The sequence below is a fragment of the Balaenoptera ricei genome, chromosome 7 (assembly GCF_028023285.1).
Source record: "Balaenoptera ricei isolate mBalRic1 chromosome 7, mBalRic1.hap2, whole genome shotgun sequence".
Classification (NCBI taxonomy): Eukaryota; Metazoa; Chordata; class Mammalia; order Artiodactyla; family Balaenopteridae; genus Balaenoptera; species Balaenoptera ricei.
Window position 1 is genome coordinate 15,466,126 of NC_082645.1, and position 18,513 is coordinate 15,484,638.

The 18,513-nt window shown below is 60.3% G+C and overlaps 1 protein-coding gene across 1 annotated transcript in view; it reads right to left on the reverse strand.

The window, feature by feature from the left end:
* Positions 1-1,646: 1,646 nt before the first annotated feature.
* Positions 1,647-18,513, reverse strand: part of HS6ST1 (heparan sulfate 6-O-sulfotransferase 1) — a 43,114-nt gene continuing 26,247 nt past the window's right edge. Inside the window, exon 2 of the mRNA XM_059927721.1 lies at positions 1,647-5,048. Coding sequence (XP_059783704.1) covers positions 4,340-5,048 — 709 coding nt within the window. The 3' untranslated portion in view covers positions 1,647-4,339. The remainder of the gene's footprint in view (positions 5,049-18,513) is intronic.

Consider the following 18,513-nt stretch of genomic DNA (forward strand, 5'->3'; position numbering starts at 1 on the left):
CACGTGTGATGTCCAGGAGGGGCTGAGGCTGGGTCTGCACGGGGCGCCCGCTCCCCATCCCTGCAAGGCTCCGCTCCGAAAAGAGAGAGGACGCTTCCTCACAGACCCGGAGGGTCAAGAGCACACTGGGCGGGGAAGCTCTGGTGACTAGGAAGTGGCCACCTCTGCCCCCGGGCACGCCGTGGCCCCGGCTGTGACTGCCCTTCCTCCTCTCTGCGGGCAGGGGATGGGGAGGGATGGGGAGGGATGGGGAGGGATGGGGAGGGATGGGGAGGGATGGGGAGGAGGCCTGGATGCAGGAGCATCCAGATCGAGACCGTGGGAAGAGGAGGAAGAGACCCTCACACCTTAGGGTCTGAACACAGCCTTTCCAGAGTCTTGTGTGCGACAGCGCCCACTGGCGGAACTGCAGGGGCCGGTACCCGAGGCCCCCGGCCCTCCACTTGTCCAGCAACGGCCAGCCCTACCCGCAAGCACAACAGATCCGTTCCCATGAAGAAAAAGCAGTGAGACCCGTGATCACATCAGGACCCAGACATCAAGTAAGGGCCTCCCTCCCCGTCCCGTGGGACAGAGGACCACCTCATCTGCGCAGCATTTACCCCCCAAACCTTTAACTGAATCTGACCGTGAGAAAACACACGCGGGCCTTAAGAGAGACAACCGGCCTATACTAAAATGCCAACGCTAAGACAGACGAAGGAAAGGGGCGGGTGGGGCTCTGTCTAGCTAAAGGACACAGTAGAGGCGTGACAGCTGAGTGCCGCAAGTGTCACAGGAACATTCTGAGGACACTGTACGGACCATTGGAAAATTTGGATGCGGACCGTACATCAGCTAATATTATCTTTTGTTAAATTTCAGGAATATGATAATGGTTTTGTGTGTGTGTGTGTATGTGGCAGAATGTCATTCCTAGGAGGTACATGCTGAAGTATTTTGAAGTATTCTGGGGACTGCAACTTCCAATGTTTCAGAAAAATGTGCGTGTGTCCACATGCACGTGTGTGATGCGTGTGCGCAGAGACAGAAAACGAGTGGGAGTGCAGGATAACAAAACGTGACACATGTTAATCCAGGGGAATCTCAGCTAAGGGTTTATGGTGCCCACGACCTACTCTTTCAACCTGTCATTTGCAATGTTTCAAAATTTGCAATGTTTCAAAATTTGCAATGTTTCAAAATTAAAGTTGAGGGGAAGGAGGCTCAGAAAGTCAGCACACGCTGTCTGCATTGTTCTGTCTTCCCTTAAGCGGGCCTCATCTTTTCAAGTCCTATAATTAATGACTGGTAAGTTATTCTTTTTTTGGTCACGCCGCGCGGCTTGTGGGATCTTAGTTCCCTGACCAGGGATGGATTCTGGACCCTCGGCAGTGAAAGCGCCGAGTCCTAGCCGCTGGACCGCCAGGGAAGTCCCCAAGTTATTCTTTGCGGCGATGACAGTCACATTTCTTACTTTCGCAAAGCAAGGCTGAGTGACACAGTGTGTTAACTCCTCTCTCGCTGGGCCACCGCCTGCTCCTGAGGGAAGCCCGTCTGCTCCTGTGTGATTCCTGCGAGCTCACAGATGCTCATTTCGAAAATCAAACCGGGACGGCGCCACGCCAGGCGCGTTGCTATGTGACCACAGACCACACACACCAGCGTTCCTTTTCAGGGTTTATTTCATCTGCTAACATTCATCTTGACCTAGACAAAAACAATTAGATGATTATGACTTGTGTTTCCATCATCAACTCATTTTTTTGTATGAGTCACCAAAAGGTTTCTTCTCAACACTTTTTTTTTTTTTTAATAAGAAGCTATAAATAAATAAAGCTTTAAACGCTCCTGGGTTCAAGTTAAACTCTTCCAGTTCCCAAAACGTTCACAGACTCATTGTTTGGACAGTTCTCTCGTCCCTCACGCCTCCTCCAAGAGAGGCCACCGGAGGCCGGGGGTGGTGGGAGCGGGGAGCTGTCTGCTCACGGCATGTCTGCTCCTGTCCCTCGGCCCTGGGAAGAGCCCTGGGGAGGCCATCCCTTCCCGGGAGCCCCAGCCCGTGGTGCTGGAGGAGATGCTGCAGGCTCAAGAAGCCTTTACCTCAGAGCAGGCGTCCTGAGCCGGCAGTGCTGGACGGGAGACCCGAGTGGCCGAGGGGCACTGCCAGCCGGTGCTGTCACTGGCACCCCTGCCTGGATGCTGGCCGGAGCCAGGACCTCCTTCCAGATGCAGTGAAGAAACCGAGGAGACCGTGTGACTTGGGACAACGGGCCATGAGTTAAAACACTCCATTATGTACAAAACACATCCTGCACTCAGGCCCACACCCCCAGGAGCGCACCTTGGGGAGGGCTGCTTGAGCCAGGCCACTGGCCGGGTGCCCGGGGGGGCTCACGCAGAACGGCCTTCCTCCCGGTGGGAGGCCACAGCAAGCCCCTAGCGTCGCAGGTGCTCGTGCGAGACCCCAGAGCTCTCGTGAACGTGTCCCACCCTCCTCCCTGGAGCACGCCCGCCCCAGATGAGTATCGGAGCAGACCCCCATGCTGACCTTCACACCCCTTTAAAAGAGCCACCTGAGCGCTCACCTCCGCAGCACGACGTGTCCGCTCTCGGGGGCCTGCTGACTGCGCTGTCCTTGGACTGCAGGGTGAAGTGGCCAGCGCAGGCAGCTGGAAGGGGGGGCCCTCAGGCCAGACAAGCAGAGACTACAGCTGCTGGCTCCTGGGTAGCCTCCTCATGCGACAACACCCCAACCCTTCCGGCGCTTACGGAAGGGTCTCGGCTCCCACCCCCTCATTCCACAGGAGGGCAGCTAGGGTGGCCAAGGGGAACCTGGGGCAGGGAACCCTGGCAGAATCTGCCCAGGAGGCTGCCGGGGGCCCGGGGCCCTCACCACCCTCCTTGAGTCGGGCCTGCAGCCGCCGGGCACGCGTGCTTCCTCTCCTGGGGAGACGGGGTGCCCTTCCACCTCGGGCGTGGGGCTCACACTCAGCTCCCCAGAACCAGGTCTCGGGTCTCATGTCGGGGGGTGCACGTCCAGAGGCGACGCTGGCCTGGCCTCCTCGAGCACAGGAGGGACGGGCGTGGGGCAAGTGTCTACAATGGACTGAACATGGCTTCTCCAATCTGCAGGGCTGCGGGGAACAGGCCTGACCAGCTGGTAGGGGCAAGGGCGCAGGAAAACGCGGGGAGAGCCCAGGGTCGTGGGGCTGTGTGTCTGGGTACTAGGGGAGCCACCCAGAGCTGTTTCTTCCAATCCTGGAGGAGAATCTGAAAGCCCGAGTACCCTTTCCTGGCTGTCCTGAACCACCATGGCCCCAAAGTATGGCTCGTGGGCAGTGGCTGTGGTCTGCAGCGTTCCAGCCAACGGAGGCTTGGCTGAAGTTTATACACGGGGCTGTGGGGGGAACGGGTCTAAGTCCCACCTAAATGTCCAAGTCATGGGCTTGGGGCTGGGGGCAGCCCACTAACAAAGCCCAGAGGGTCAGAAAGGACAATGCGGGCAGGGAGAGCTCTTGATTTCTGTCCCCCTTCCTGTCTGAGCTGGTCTGGCTGGGAGGTCTGCCTGGACCCAGGTGGAAGCATCCTCACCTACGGCCTTCCTACTCCTGGGATGCCCTCCGCCCATGCAAGGGGGCAGTGCAGCATGGGGCCCATCTCCCCACAGCGCCCCTCGGTCTGGGGACTGAGGAAAACGGGGTGGGGGACCCCAGGTGATGTGCTTTGATCTCTTGACCCGAAGCATGAAGCCACACTGTGGGTTTTGACCTTGGGCTAGAGAGGGGAGTGGGCTTCCCAGGGGCTGGACTAGAGTCTTCTTGGCTTCAGACGGGGTGGGCCCTGACCCTGAAGATGGGTGAGCTGGGAGCTCCATTCCTGAGGCTACCTCAGAGGGCTGCTGTGTCTCCACGCAGGCCTTGGGGCCAGGGGTTCCCTGGAGGCTGAGCTACCTGCAGGGGGTGGGGTGGGGCAGCGGGCGTGTGCCTGGTGGGCGTGACCACACACCTGGCCTGGCAGGTCCGCCTTCCACTGCACTGGATTTTTCTAGTCTTCAAACCTGTGGCCGTTGTGACCATGAGGACGGGAGAGCGGGGACATACCTGCTCCCAGCCCTGCAGGCCTGGTCGGGGGGGTCCTCCAAGCACCCTTCCCTCTGACCCAGAGGGTTCCCACGTTGATTTCTCAGAGCCCCGGCCTGGGAGGGTGGGAAGAACTGACCCACCAGGCCCACCCCTTCCCCTCCCTCAACCGTTTGTCCGTCTTCTGGCGAGCAGACGGGGGTCCTCTTCCCACGGAGTTCTGGGGGCCGTGTGTGTCGGTCAGTCTGTCTGGTCCCACCTGCCCCCGCTGGCCGCCACTACCACTTCTCGATGATGTGGCTCATGTAGTCCTCGGTGGGCACGCGGCCGGGCTCCTCGGTGTCCCCCCGCGGCGGCGCCTCCTTGGCCCGGTGCAGCAGGCGCTCCTCGCGGCTCCGGAGGCGCTGCTGCCGGCGCTCCAGCTGCCGCCTGTACTGGTAGCGCTGCTGGAAGAGGTCCCTGGCGTAGTCGTAGAGCTGCATGTCCAGGTCGTTGAGCTCCTCGATGCGCCGGATGGTGTCCTCGCCCACCTCCACGCCGCCCGCCCGCGTGCTGTTGTACTGCATGAAGGGACGGATGAACTTGAGGTTGAACGTCCGCTCGAACAGGTACTGCGTCTTGCGCTGGAACTCGGTCAGGCCGAAGAAGGCCATGCCCCGCAGGTTCTTCTTGGCGCTGTCCAGCAGCAGCTGGGCCCGCTTGCCCTCGGGGATGAAGGACAGGTTGTAGCAGCCCACCAGGCTCAGGTCGGCCAGCATGCGCACCTGGCGGTTGCTGGCCAGGTTGTAGGGGCAGTCCATGAACTCCTGCAGCGTGCAGCCCGACCAGTCGGTGCCCTCGTAGCAGGGCGGCAGCTCCTCGGGCGTGGGCGTGCGCCCGTCGCACATGTGCAGCGATGTCTTCCACGTGGCCCCCCGCTGCACGTGCCGCCACTCGCTCAGGTAGCGGGACACGGGGTCTCGCAGCAGGGTGATGTAGTAGAACTTCCTGCAACGAGACGGGAGCGGGGGGGAGGTGAGGCCGGGGCGCCAGGCAGGGATGGGGCACGCAGGGACCACTGGGGGGTGAAGGAGGCCCTGAGTCGGATGGCTCTGCTCAGCGTCTATGCTATGGGACCCCCGGGGAGTGGCTTCACCTCTGAGATCAGCCATCACATCTCAGGTCTTCAAAGGGCCACTGCTGAATGAGAAACCCAGGTGTGAGATGTGATGTAACCTGCAAAGGTCTCAGGCCACCACCACAATGCCGAGTGTGACCGCTGCAGTCTCCTGCAGGGCCCAGCCCTGGTGCCCTCCTGAACCCTGGCCCAGGGTCTCCTCTGGGGCCCTCCCCCGAGCCCCAGGCGTGCCCTCCTGCCTGCTCGCACCTTGGGAGGGACAACCTGACTTTGCCCTGCAGGGGGTGGAGGAGAGTGGCCCCAGAGTCCACACCACCTGGAACCAGATGTTTTCAGAGCTGTCACAGTGGCAGGCTTGGTGCAGCCCAAGGGGCCACTGAGAAGTCACTCAGTCCCAGGTTGCACGGCAGGTCTGGGTCAGGGCCTCCCGCTGGGCCCACTCCACCCCAGGCTCCTGCAGAGGTCCAGTGGGGGAGGGGCACCAGGAGACCACCCAGCCCCCGGGGTGAGCCGTAACTCATAATGTTTATCGTCTCCCAGGAACTGTTCCAACCCCCAAGGAGCTGGGCACCATGCCACCTCCCCACGCTGTGGGTAAGGGGCACCCATCCGTACCATGGGAGAGCTGACTCAAGGAGGGCTGTGCCCCCTTCTCCCCGCTCCCTCGGGGTGAGAGGCAGCCGGGATGATTCAGGTCCCTGCAGGGTGTGCTGTGATGATCGGCCCCAGTGCCAGGAACTGTGACGGGCCTGGTGGGTGTGTGTCGCCCCAGGGGGGGTTTGCGGCTCTTCTCGGAGCCCCACCTCCAGGGCTGGAGAGCAGCTGCCTGAGCAGGTGGGGCAGGTCCCAGGCTGAGGGGAACCAGGGCCTGGGGCGAGCAGCCTAGAGTGTCCTCAGAAGTGGGCAGCAGGACCCCACTGGGTCCCACACACCACTCCTGGGGGGGATCCCTCCCCCCTTCCCCGGCCCCTGCCCGATGGCAACATGGAAGCTGCACCCACACTGCCCCCTCCTCACAGAGGCCCAACAAGAGCAGCCCTCACACTGCCCTCTGGGAAGCCACGGGGGCACAAGACACCTCGCAGGGTCTGGCAGTGCCCTGATCTGACCGCATCTCCCAGGGGGCAAGGGGGCCCTGGGGTGCGGGCATGATAACTAGCAAGGGCGAAGGTGACGGGGTACCACTGGGGGTCACCCCAGCCTAAGGGGGGGCCCATTCAGAAAACCGCAGGAATGGCAGACAGCGGCAGAAGGCCTGGGCAGAGGGCACCCAGGGGGCTGGGGGAGGGAGTCCGCAGGGAGGAGAGAGCAGGACGGGCATCCTGACTCCTGAGCCCTCCGCGAAGCCGGGGTTCTCCCGTTTGTGCCTCGGGCCCCGTCAGCTCTCACACGCCCTGCCCCAGCCCAGGTGCTGACAGCGCGCTCCTGGCCTCTGCAGGCGGCTCACGTCCCAGCCCCTGGGGTGGGGTCGGGGTGGCTGGCAGCCCCAATGTGACCCCCTCCCCCCAGCTCCTGTGGAACGTGCCCTGGTGGCTCTGGCTGCCCCTGGGAGAAGAACAAAGGCCCACTTGTGCCCTCCCAGCTCCTCTCTGACCACTGGGATCACGCCCCCCTTGCTGGCTCCCAAGAAGACACCCCAGGGCCTTTGCACGAACTGTGTCCTCCCTCTGTTTCATCAGCTGACTCTGACTCATACCCTAGACCTCAGCCAGAGCCACTTCCCAGGGAAGCCTCGTCCTGCAGACACGGCTCTCTCTTGGGCTTCTGTCACAGTGGTAGCTTTCCACTGAGCTCTCAGCTCACCCCGCGGTAGGGAGGGGGCGGCGGGGAGCTGGTTCCTGTGTGTGCGCTAAGCAGGGCCATGGTGCCCCCCTGGGGACAAGACTGGGAGGGGCCAGATGGTCCAAGACAGAAGGTGCCTCGGGGCAGGCCCCTCACACGGCACCTTCAGCCCCCAGCGGAGGAAATCAAGCCTTGAGAGGTTAGGCAGCTACCTGGAGGCCCCCAGTGGCTTCAGCACTGGGGTAGGGCGGGCGGCCCCGCTCTGCAGACCCTGGTTAGGGGGACTGGGACCGGTGACAAAGACCTTCAGTGTAGCCAGGGCGAGGAGGTCAGCTCATCCCAGGGCCAGCCTTCTAGAGACCTAGTATATGACATTTATAAGCCCTGACCACGACAACTGCTTCTAAAGAGGCCACGACAGACAGGCAGACACAGAGATACACCTAGAAACACATGTGGGCAAACACAGTGCTGCGTGCAGGCTGCTGGCACACACCGCGTCCACTGCTGAGCCCGGCTGGTCCCGTGTCCTGTCCTCGGCCCTCCCCACCCCGTGTGCACACGGGCTGGCCAGCGCGGTGGAGTCTCCTGGACACAGAAAACCAGGGTACGACGTGTCAACGGACAAAGATTTGTCTACGTGGCCCCATCGAAGCCACTCGGGGTTCAACCTGGTTGCAAGGTGACCTCTGAGGGCAAGAACTCACGGTGCACAGCGGGGCACCAGCGCCCGCCCCAGCGTCTGCGTCCCCGCAGGCCTCTGCAGTCACGTAGGCCTGGAGTCCTGCGTCAGCACTTGCCACCGCCCGCCACGAGGGCAGGCTTGGAGAAGTCCAGCTGCCCCCCAGACCCTCACAGATCTCAGTGCACCCTTGAGAGGGGGACGGGGCCGCTCGCCCTCCTGCGGCGTGCTGGAGCCAGAGCCGACTGAGCCCCGAGGCCCCGGGCTCACGCTGACCCCCACGGCTCCCCTGCGCACCACACGGGTGCTGAGCGCGGCGGCCTTGCTCCCTGCTGCATCCCCGGATGCCGGCCTGGCTGGACAGGAGCAGGGCCTCGCCCACGGTGACCGGGGCGGGCGGTGTTAGGATGGGGCGTGCTGAGCCTTCTCTGTTCAGGACGGTGCCAGGCCCTGGGCCCCCGATTCTGTCCTCCCAACACGGCCTGTGGTGGAGACTAAGGGTCCAGGCAGACCCTAGACCCTGTGCGCGGGGCCAGCCGCCCCTGGTCACTGCCCAGCCCCCGCGCCGTTCCTGACTGGACGGCACGGGAGCCCCTGTGGGCGCGCACTCCTGTACTTGCTTGGCCTCAGGAGCGCATACGCCTGACCCCCCACCTCCGCGTCCCGGTCCACCCCGGCCCTTGCTTGCTCTGCTGTCGTGACACAGCAGGCACCCGTGGCCACAGGCCTGTGCCCTGGCCACCCTCTGTTCAGCACTCCTGCTCCCGTCTCACTCGCTCTGCCCTCCCTTGCCCGTTAGGCACATCAGCAGACAGGGCAGCTTTACCGGCTACTGAAGGGGGAGCGAGGGCACTGATCAAAAGTGAGCAGAGGGCAGGTGTGGCGGGGGCAGAAGACCCCCCAGACGACCGACCGTCCACGTCCAGGCAGCTCCCTGCCCAGGACGAAACCAGATGTGTGTTCTCTGGAGGCGCTCAGGGCTCAGAGACACGAGGAACTGGGCAGGGGGCCAAACAACGGCCTGCACGCTCATGGGGGACCCAGCCCCTGCCCCAGCCGCACCCCAGAGGAAACTGCAGGGTTTCTGCCCCAGAGCGAAGTTCCCCCTGCACTCACATCTGGGGTCCCCCACAAACAGGGGGTCTTCTGCCTCTCACCCTCCAGCAGGATCTGCCCATCCAGGCCGTCCAACTGCTAACCAGCAAGGGTTCCAGAAGGAGGACCGAGAGGACATGGCGGAGGAGATGATAAAAGAAACAATGAGGAGCCAAGCACCTAATTCATTTAGCGTGAAATGGCTCGCCCACTGCCCAGCAAAGGAACGTGGAGACCAGACCCAGGATTACAGACATGACCCAGGAAGCGCGTGGACAGAAAACCAGGACACGTAAAGAGTGGGACTCAACTTCTCTATGGAACACCATACGCTAAGAATCGATGGAGCGATGGCTTCAAAATGCTGATGGGAAATAGACCAACTGTATCTCATACCCAGCCAAGCTTCACACCCGTGAAGGCTTGGGAAATTTATTTTCTGTGAATCCTGGTCTAGGAAGATACTGGAGTATGTATCTCATATAGTAGATGAGAGAAAAAAAAAAAGTGTGGGACACAGGAGCTCGAACCCAGGAGAGATCCCAGATGTCCACGGGGCATCCCGCTGGGTCTGCCAGGAGCAGAGGGACAGGGCTTCCAGAAAAAGGGGCACAGACAGATTACCTGACAAAACACAGCACTGGTGGGAAAAACGAATGGTAGGTACATGGCAGATCTTCGGAATCACCTGGAAAAAACTGAGTCTCTGAAGATGGAAGACAAAGCAAGTAAAAAGTAGGGCAATCGTTAATTCTAGGGAAAACGAAAAGTTACATAAAAAAAAAAAAATGAAGTATGCTACTAGGCTCAGAAGAAAACAGTGGTTTTAGAGACATCATGATATAAACAGTGGTAAGTGATTGAATAAAAACTTGAGCTTTAACTCTCCTTGGAGAATGGGTGGGGTGTGGAGAAGGATAAGGGCATAAGAACACTTCATCTGTCAAAACAGAAAGTACACAGATAGCATTTAAATCAGTGAAATAGCACTATACACGACTCAGAAACACGAAAGTCAATACATGAAGACTACCAAAAAGAGCTGCAAGAGGGTCTTTGGGGAAGCCGGAAAGGAAAAGGAGATCTGTTGGTTTTTATCATAAACCGCTTGGAGCTATTTGTCTTTAAGCATGTGTGCATTCTTGTAACTAAAAACACTAAAACAATGTGGAAACTGGCTTAAAAAAAACATACGGAGAGACGCTCCCCTTCATTAGTCATCGAGGGAACAGCACACTCAGCCACAACGTGATACCCACTGGAGCAGCAAAACAAAGTGGGGCAAGGCCAACTTGTGACAGATGCTTACTGGGACAGCTGTTGCGGAGTGACTTCACGGGAAGGCGGAAGGCGCACACACACTCACCCCGTGACCCTCACACTCACCCCCCCCCCCCCGAGTCCTCTCCTAGGCACACATCCTGGGGAAGCCTCGTCCACGCGCCCTGGGAGGTGTGGACAAGACACTCTGCTGGTGACAGCCCCAAACATCCGCCGCAGAGGCATGCGTACACAAACGGGGTGTATTCTTCCAACAGAACGCTGCTCAGCAACAAACAGGAACAAACTGCAGCTACTCACGGCAACTCGGGTAAATATGATGAATAAGACGTTGCAGAAAGAATGCAAATTAAGAAAATGTATCAGAGTGCAACAATATGGTTTATCAAGTTTCTAAAAATAAAACCAAAGAAAATGCTATTTAGTGGTACGTACGTATGTACTGAAAACAGTGAAAAGAAAAAGGTGATGAGGTGATACACAGGAGCCCTCCAGTCAGAGCTTAGCCTTGGCGTCTTGCGGGGTGGCGGCGGGGGCGGCAGGGACCGCGCTAGTCCGTGGCGGCGTCCATGGCACTGATCACGCCCTTGTGCTTAAGGCAGGAGCGAGGGTGCAGGTGTGCATCCTGTGCTTTATTCCCTAGGTACGTTCACGCAACTTCTTCTGTATTTCCCAAACACGTGTGATCAGGAAAGCAGTTTTAAAACCAACGTTCTCCAGGGCAGCCTGCGAGGCCCCCTGCTGGCCTTGCAGGTGGACAGCATTCCTGCCAGACCTGGAGCCTCAGTTCCTCAAAGCGTCTGGTTTCCCCTCCCACCTCTGTGCCAGCCAATTCCAGGTGTCTGCAGCCCTTTCCTTACCCCTGACCCCTTCCTACATGCCAATGTGAGTAGGGAGAGGCTCCACGGGGGAGGGGAGGACCCCTTGGGGGCATCACCTCTGGGGACCGTGAGGGTGGCCAGTCTTCTGGGTCAGTCGGGGCCGCCCTGTGGCTTGTGAACTAACCACATGATAGCGAGTCAGCTGCTCCTGCCTCCGGGAAGGAACCACAGCTCCTCCGGAGCTGGAGCGCCCAGCTGATGGCCGGCTTCCCATCCAGGAGGGCCTTGGGGTGCAAACAGGGCCAGCAAACAGTGCGCCCCACCCCCTGGGGCTCCCCTTTCCTGCTGCCAATCCCAACGCGGGAGACCAGGGACCCTGTTTAGTGACTTGTCGGCAAGTTATGCTCTGTCAGGGTGGGAGGCTTCTGGCACCTTCTGCAAGCACAGCCCTAACCCACATCCTGGCCTAAGTGGGAGCCCATTGCACCCCAACTTCCAGGGCAGGTCTCCGTGGAGCAGGGCTACCCGCTACGTCCCAGGACGGACCCAGGGAGCGGCGCAGACACGCCCCGGCCCAGACCGTCCTGCCTGTGAGTTGGGGGCAGGATTCACAGCGCTGTCACCCTAGCGGGGCACACACTGGGACCGGAGGGGTGACAAGGAGGCCCTGCTCACACCTCTTCCCCTGAAGCTTCCACCACTGGCTGCTCACCACCATCTAGCCAGCCAGCCGGCACCCCACACGGTCCACTGCTGGCGGCAGGAAGTGGCATGAGGTCGTCCCTCTGCAGCCGTGTGCAAGGTCCCTCGGGCCGCCACCATGTGCCATCCCTCTCCCCAGGGTCTTCACCCACCCTCTCACCCCAATGCGGGCAAGCCCTTGGAAGGCAGGCCTGTGTACTGGGGACACCGCAGTGCCCTGCTCAGCGTGGAGAAAGCCCACGGTATCCAGGGCCGCGGACGCACCGCAAAGGACATAAACCAGCAATGCCCCCAGGGCCCTGACAGCGGCACCAGTGGCCACAGCCAACAGGCTTGCGACGTGCCAGGCAGAGCCCGGGACCCAGGCACTTCTCCCCTTTCACAGAGGATAAGCCCAGGCTCAGAGGCGGGCAGGGCTCTTAGAGCGCTCTGGGCTGGGTGGGGCGGAACCAACAAGGGCAGTAGGAGGTGATGAATGGCACCGCTCACCAACCGGGCAGGTCAGGAAGGCTTCTCAGAGACGGTGGGGACACAGCCCTTCGTGACCTGAGAAGGGGGCAGTGCAGGCTTGAGGTGCAGGCGGGGCCGGACAGAGAAGGGTCTTGTTCATTTACAGGAAAACAAGCTCCGATGGGAAGTGGCACAGAGTGCAAAATTCACATGGATTCAAAGACAGAACATAGGACTTCAAAGAAACTTCATGCCGTGAAACAATTCTAGCCTGCCCGGTCTACAACCACTCCCAAGAGCCCACATGTGAACCGACCGCGTCATGCTTCCTTGCATTTAATTATGCTCTGTTTAATGCTTTCTGCGACCGTGGCTGTTCTGACATTTTTGTGTGCCCTGGTTCGGTGCATCCCACAATCGTGTACATCCTAGTGAACAAGGAATGTGTTTTGTTCTTGGGTGCAAACACTGCTGTCAGGGAGCGGCCTGCTCTAAAGTTTTAAGAGTTCCCGTGAGTTCTCACGGGACCAGCAGCCCGGAAGCCCTGCTTTATTGATGACAAACACTCAGACGGCCTCTGGGAAAATTCTGCAAGGTGCAGCTCTGCACTCCTTCCTTGGAAGGTGACAGCTGCGAGGTGGCTGAGTGGCAGGGGCTGGGGGGCCTGCCCTGCCGCAGGGCTGGGATCAGGGAGAGGGCCCTTCTCACTGTCCTCAGAAGCCCCTCCCCCTCCTGCCTGCTGTTGTGGGCATCGGGCGAGTAGGAGGCCACAGTCCCGACTGGGAGGTCCGCTCTGTATCCCGCGGACTTTATCAGTGATGAGGAAACCGGGCTCGCAGAGGCGGGCGGCTGATGCAAGCCTCGGAAGCAGAAACGGCCCCTCCCCTCCCTCGGGTCACACCCATGGCTGGAGGAGCTTCCCTCTTCCGCCCCAAACCCCACTCCTGACCCTCCTCCTGGGAGCCGGGAGCCCGGAGCCCAGAGCCGGGGTGGGTGCACAATTCTGTGGCTGGGTGAGGGGCTGGATCAGCAATCACGCTTCCAGAAGGAGTCTGCTCTAAAGAGCAGGGCTGAGATGTGGCAAGTCTGCTGCAGGATGCTGGTGGCACGCCGGCCATTACAGGAGACACGGACGCAGAAGTCAGTGGCAGACACACACGGCAGACGGTCCTGCAGCCAAGGGCGCAGATGGTCGCAAGCCTGCTGGTGCACAGAAGGGCCTGTGCCTGCCGGTGCGGAGACAGAAGGCACTACTAAGTGGCTCTCAGAAGAGCGAAACTATGGATTTTCCCCAACATTTTATTATGAAAAACTCAAACTTAAAGAAAAATTGAAAGGTCAGTGAACACTCATATGCCCAAATGGGTGACTTTAACATTTTTTGGGATTTCCCGGGTGGTCCAGTGGTTAAGAATCCGCCTTCCAACAATGCAGGGGACGTGGTTTTGATCCCTGGTCAGGGAACTAAGATCCCACACGCCACGGGGCAACTAAGCCCACGCACCACAACCACTGAGCCCACACGCCACAACTAGGGAGCCTGTGTGCCACAACTTCTGAGCCTGTGCACCACAACTAGAGAGCCCACACGCTGCAACTACTGAGCCCGCGTGCCACAACTAGAAAGCCCACACGCCGCAACTTCTGAGCCCATGTGCCACAACTAGAGAAGCCTGTGTGCCTCAATGAAGACCCAGTGTGGCCAAAAAAAAACAAAAAAAACCCAGAAAAACAAAAAAACCCGTTTTCTTCTTTATATACTCTGTATTGCCCGCAGTGAGCACACGTCATTTACGTAACTGATGTCAAGTAATAAAGGTCATAAAACATCCCTGTTGCTTGGGGTGCAAAGAGGCCATCAGAAAGGGCCAGCTTTGCAAGCTCTGTGCTCACGTGTCCTCTGTGATAGGACGCCAGCTGCCCCCTCCGCTCTGGGGGATCCAAGGGCAGGGCTTTTGTGAACAAGGTTCTAACTCACAGGAACAAACTCAGACCCTGAGACGAAGCTGGATTTTTCTACCAGTGCTAGCAGAGCTGCAGCTCCCTAATTGCGGGTGAGGACTGTTATTTAGGATTAGAATTACAACCTTTTCTTTTTTTTTTTTAAAGAAATACTGTTGTATTACTTCCAGATATACAGTCACTGAAAAAAAATTAATGCCACAGGGGGATTGGCTTCACTGCCACTTTCTCCCCAAGGACGAGCTTTGGGGTCCCAGAGCAGCAAGGGAAACTCTGTGAGGGGTACCTGAGGCCCCCCTCTACCCCAACTCTGTACTGTGGTCTCCCAGGGCCCAGGAGTCCCTTCATGAGGACAAAGGCCACACCGTGAAGCCAGTATCCAGACGGTTAATTTTCAAAAAACCATACTCTGAGAGGTCTCCGGAACTTCAGAGGGAGGACCCCGGGCAGAACTTGCCATGGGGCCTGCTCAGGTGTGCAGGAGCCTCCCAAAGCCTTGCTCTGATGCCTGTCCCACCCCAGGGCCTGGGGAGTATCCCAGGGCGGGGGTGCCGGCTCGCTCACCAAGGTCCGGGTCCCCCTCCCAGCAAGAAGCTGACACCCTTCGGGAGGTCATGGCGTGAACCACCTTGGTCATTAGGTCACTGAGCTGGGCCCTCGTCAGCACTGCGTGCTGCTGACCTCAGGCCAGGTGCCCCCCGGAGCCCATGGCCTGGAAGCGCCTGCTGCCCCCGACGGCCCCCTGGCCTTGGACAGTGCTGCGGGCGGGTCAGGCCAGCTCCGGGAGCGCGGCTCACGCCACAGAACAACGCAGCACAGAACCCAGATGAGGGATTTGAGGCCTTCGAGGAAACCCAAGCCTGATCTGGCTCTGACTCCCACGGTGAGGTGGAAGCAGCTGAGTGCCCGTGTGGGCTGGCTGTGTCCTCCCCTTCCTGTGACAGGAAGGCACAGCTCCCCAGGGCAGGGCCCAGCAGCTGTCAGCTGTGTCACCTCCCTCTCCTCACCACGGCTGAGTGAGCAGCGCGGGCCCATGCGAGGGGAGCCGGGTCGGAGGAGAGGCGGGCCCCGCTCTGAGCGGCATGGGTGGGGAGCCGGACCACCCCCGGCAGCACAGGAGGGAACCAGCTGATGGAACGGACAGCCTCTACCGGCTCTGGCCAGCACTCACCTCCCTGCACCAAAGCACGGCGCCCCTCCCGGGCACCTGCGGGAAAAACCCAGATCCGCAAGTGCTGAGATGACACTGCAGGCTGGGGGGCCCCTCTCCAGATGCAGGTAGGAGACGCTGGCCTCAGGCCTTTCTTCCTGGGCAACGTGTCCGCAGAGCAGCTGTGAACTCATAGCTGTGATTTTTGTCGATTAACTGACTCTGCTTCCCAAAATACCCGGGCTGGGAGAGCAGCCCCGCGGCATCAGTGGTCGGGTGCTGTGTGCACACAGGTGGGCCAGTCCTCCCAGAGCCCCTGCGCCCCGGACGCCCAGGGCAGGCAGAGCCTAAAGCTGACACAATCCTTGGCAGGACCAGAATGGAAGCTCTGGGGCGGGCGCAGGCCCCTCGCTGGTCGTCCCAGCTGGACGGGTGGCGAGGAGAATGCCGGCCCAAGGCCACCTGGGCACGGGAGCCCTGTCGTCCTTCCCCAGCAGGGGGCACGCCCGGAGGCATGTGCCCTCCGCAGGCTGGGGCCCAGCTGGCCTCACAACTCTGCTCCCTGCCCCGCCCACCTCTAACAAGGTGGGAAGGCCCTTCCTGGCTCACCCAGGGAGCTGAATTCTTACAGACAGCGGGGAGAGAGTCCAGCTACTGGGAGTGGCGCTCACGTGGGCCCCCAGGTGGCTCCACAGGTTTAGGAAACAGCATGGAAATCTCTGAGGAGGAAGAAGCCCAGGAAGTGTCTTGTAGCCAGGTGTGGCTGTGTGACTAAGCCTGGCCATCAGGATGTCTTTAGAGACACCTCCCCCCACCCCCACCATTCTCTTCCTGTTGGCTGGAACATGCATGTGACTACAGAGGGCCAGCAGTCGTCTTGGACCATGAAGCAGAAGCCTTGCTTTCTGGGGATGGTAGGGCCAGAGAAAGAGCCTGGGTTCCTGGTGCGTCTTGCGGCTGCACCACCTGCCTGGCCTGCCTACGCTGGGCTCCTTTTCAAAGAGAGAGGAATAAATTTCCACCCTATCTTGGTCTCTGAACCTAATCCATCTACTCCAGGACCAATGCACGAGGACCCAGGCACGATCAGTGGTGAGGCCAGCCAGGTCTGGGGCGAGGCCTGGGGTATCAGAAGTTCAGTAATAACTGCATTAATTCAGTGAACCCTCAAGGCTTTACCCTGGTCATCCTGGACACTGCCAGACACCCTACAGGAAGAAAATGTTCCCATTTTGCAGATAAGGAAACTGAGGTCCAGAAAGGTTAAACAGCAAAACTGGCCACAGAGCTGGCTGGTGGCAGTGCTGGGATTGGAGCTCAGGCCCCCGGAGCCTGTAACCGCCTGGGGAGAACTGGTCACCTGCTGAGCCACAGGCCCCAGAAGGCACATGAACACGTCACCTGGCAAGGTTGGCCCTGGCCACCTGCTGACCACTTGCCAAACAACAGTCAGGAGTGGTGGTATTTTTAACTAAACTATGGACACAATTTACGATCCACTTCCTTTAAAGTACAGTGAGTTAATTAAGAGTCAGAGTGGTCTGCATGAAGAAAAAAACACATCCAGACCTGCAGTGAGGACGAACCAGCCCTGAGATGAACCACTTTACCCAGCAGCTGTGACCGTCTTCCTGATGGCCGTCCCGGGAGGGGAAGAGCCAAAGTCCTGGACTTTGCCCGGCCCTGGACTTGGGCACCTTGGCTGTGGGATGCGGGGTGGGCCTCCTGGACAGGTTCTCCTCTGGTCCCAGCCCCGCTCCAGCCCTGCCTCCTGCTGGCTGATGACACTAATGCAGACGCAGAGCTTGGGGGAGGGCTTGACTCTCACGGGCCCCGTGTCCCTGCCAAGGCAGGAGCGGCAGGGCTGAGAGCTGGGCTGCCGTGAGCCCACACTGAGCCCGATGCCTCCGCGGCCCTGCCCCTATGCCCTTGCCCCCACCCCAGGGGGAAGCCCGTGCCCCCAGGAGCTTCCAGCTGAAGGAGGAGGGCCTGGCTGGAGGCCTACGGGCCACGTGGGCCCCCAGCTCCAGATGCAGGCCTTCCTGACCACCTGCTTCCAGGGCCTCCGGGATTCTGCGCCTGGAGGGATGGACACGGCTCGCAGGGGATGCTGGCCTGGCCCCCGCACGCAGTGTGCCCACTGCCCCCAGGGCCGGTCTGTACAAGCCGTTGGGAGGGGGCCGTCAGAGTTGCGTGGAGGTGCCAGCAGGACCCAAAAAGGGAGTGGGTGAGGGTGAGGGGGGCTGCCTGCCCCCGGGCTGGGGGACCCGGGGACGGGACCTTCCGGCAAGGCCTCCACAGCAGAAGGCCCCTCCCCAGGCATCCTGCACCCGCACATCTCCTGCCAGGAGGCTCACACGCTGTCCCCCTACCCACTGGGCGCCCTGGCTGGCCATCACTGCCTAGTGCTGGCTCAGAGGGGCGCTGCTGGGAGCTGAGAGCCCCCATCCCTCCCCTGGGCCAGCAGGGACACACGGGCGCTGCCTGTCTCAGTAAGGAGGCTGAGCACGTACGAGACAGTAGGACGAGGACGACGGAGCTTTGCACCCTGTCCCTGTGACGTGAGGCATCCTCGCAGAGGGGGCGGGTCAAGTGGCAGACTCTGCTGCCCCTCCCCCCGTCCCCGCCTCCACGCCGGCCCCTCGGGGCCCGTTACCACCTCCTGTGCCTCCCAGGCTCCTGCAAGGATCGGGTGAAAGGAAATGTGTCAAGCAGCCCTGCAGCCCAGGGGATCCACCAAGGTGAGGGACTCGCAGCCCGGGCAGGTCCAGAGGCGCGGAGCTGGGGGACCACATCCCTCTGCGTCCGGGATCAGCACCCTGCCGGGGACCCCACGTCCCCCTCCCGTTGGACTTTTCCTTTCCTCCGTCACAGGAGCGCGTGCTGTGTGTGGGACTGATGCAGCCCTGCCCTCCTGCAGCATCTGAAGGGCTGGACCTGTGACCGTGAGACACCCAGATGGACAAGTGCCAGGAGATCGGGTGCCTGATGCCGGGTCGGGGTCCGGCAGGGCCTCTAAGGTGTGACATCTGACCTCAGCTCTGAAGGACAGGGAGGAGGCGGAGGCCTGGCAGAGGGCAGGGGTGGGGCTGAGGCAGCATTCCTGCAGAGGAGGCCCAGGCCAGGCGGGGGGCGGCACACCACGGCACAGGCTAGTTCATCTAAGTGCACAGGTCGGTGAGAGGCAGAAAGGAGGGCTTGGTTTCAACGAGGAAAGGACGTTGTTATCAAACCGTGGGAAAAAAGGAATTTCCGTCCTTGTTTCAGAATTCCAAGTGGCTGAAAACATCCATAAGAAGGAAAATCAGCGCTCCTAGTTCAGGCTTAGGAAGCACCTCTGCAGTTGGCTTCCCCCTCCCCTGACAGCACCTAGAGTTCCGTGGGCGGATGAAAATCTTCCCTTGATTTAT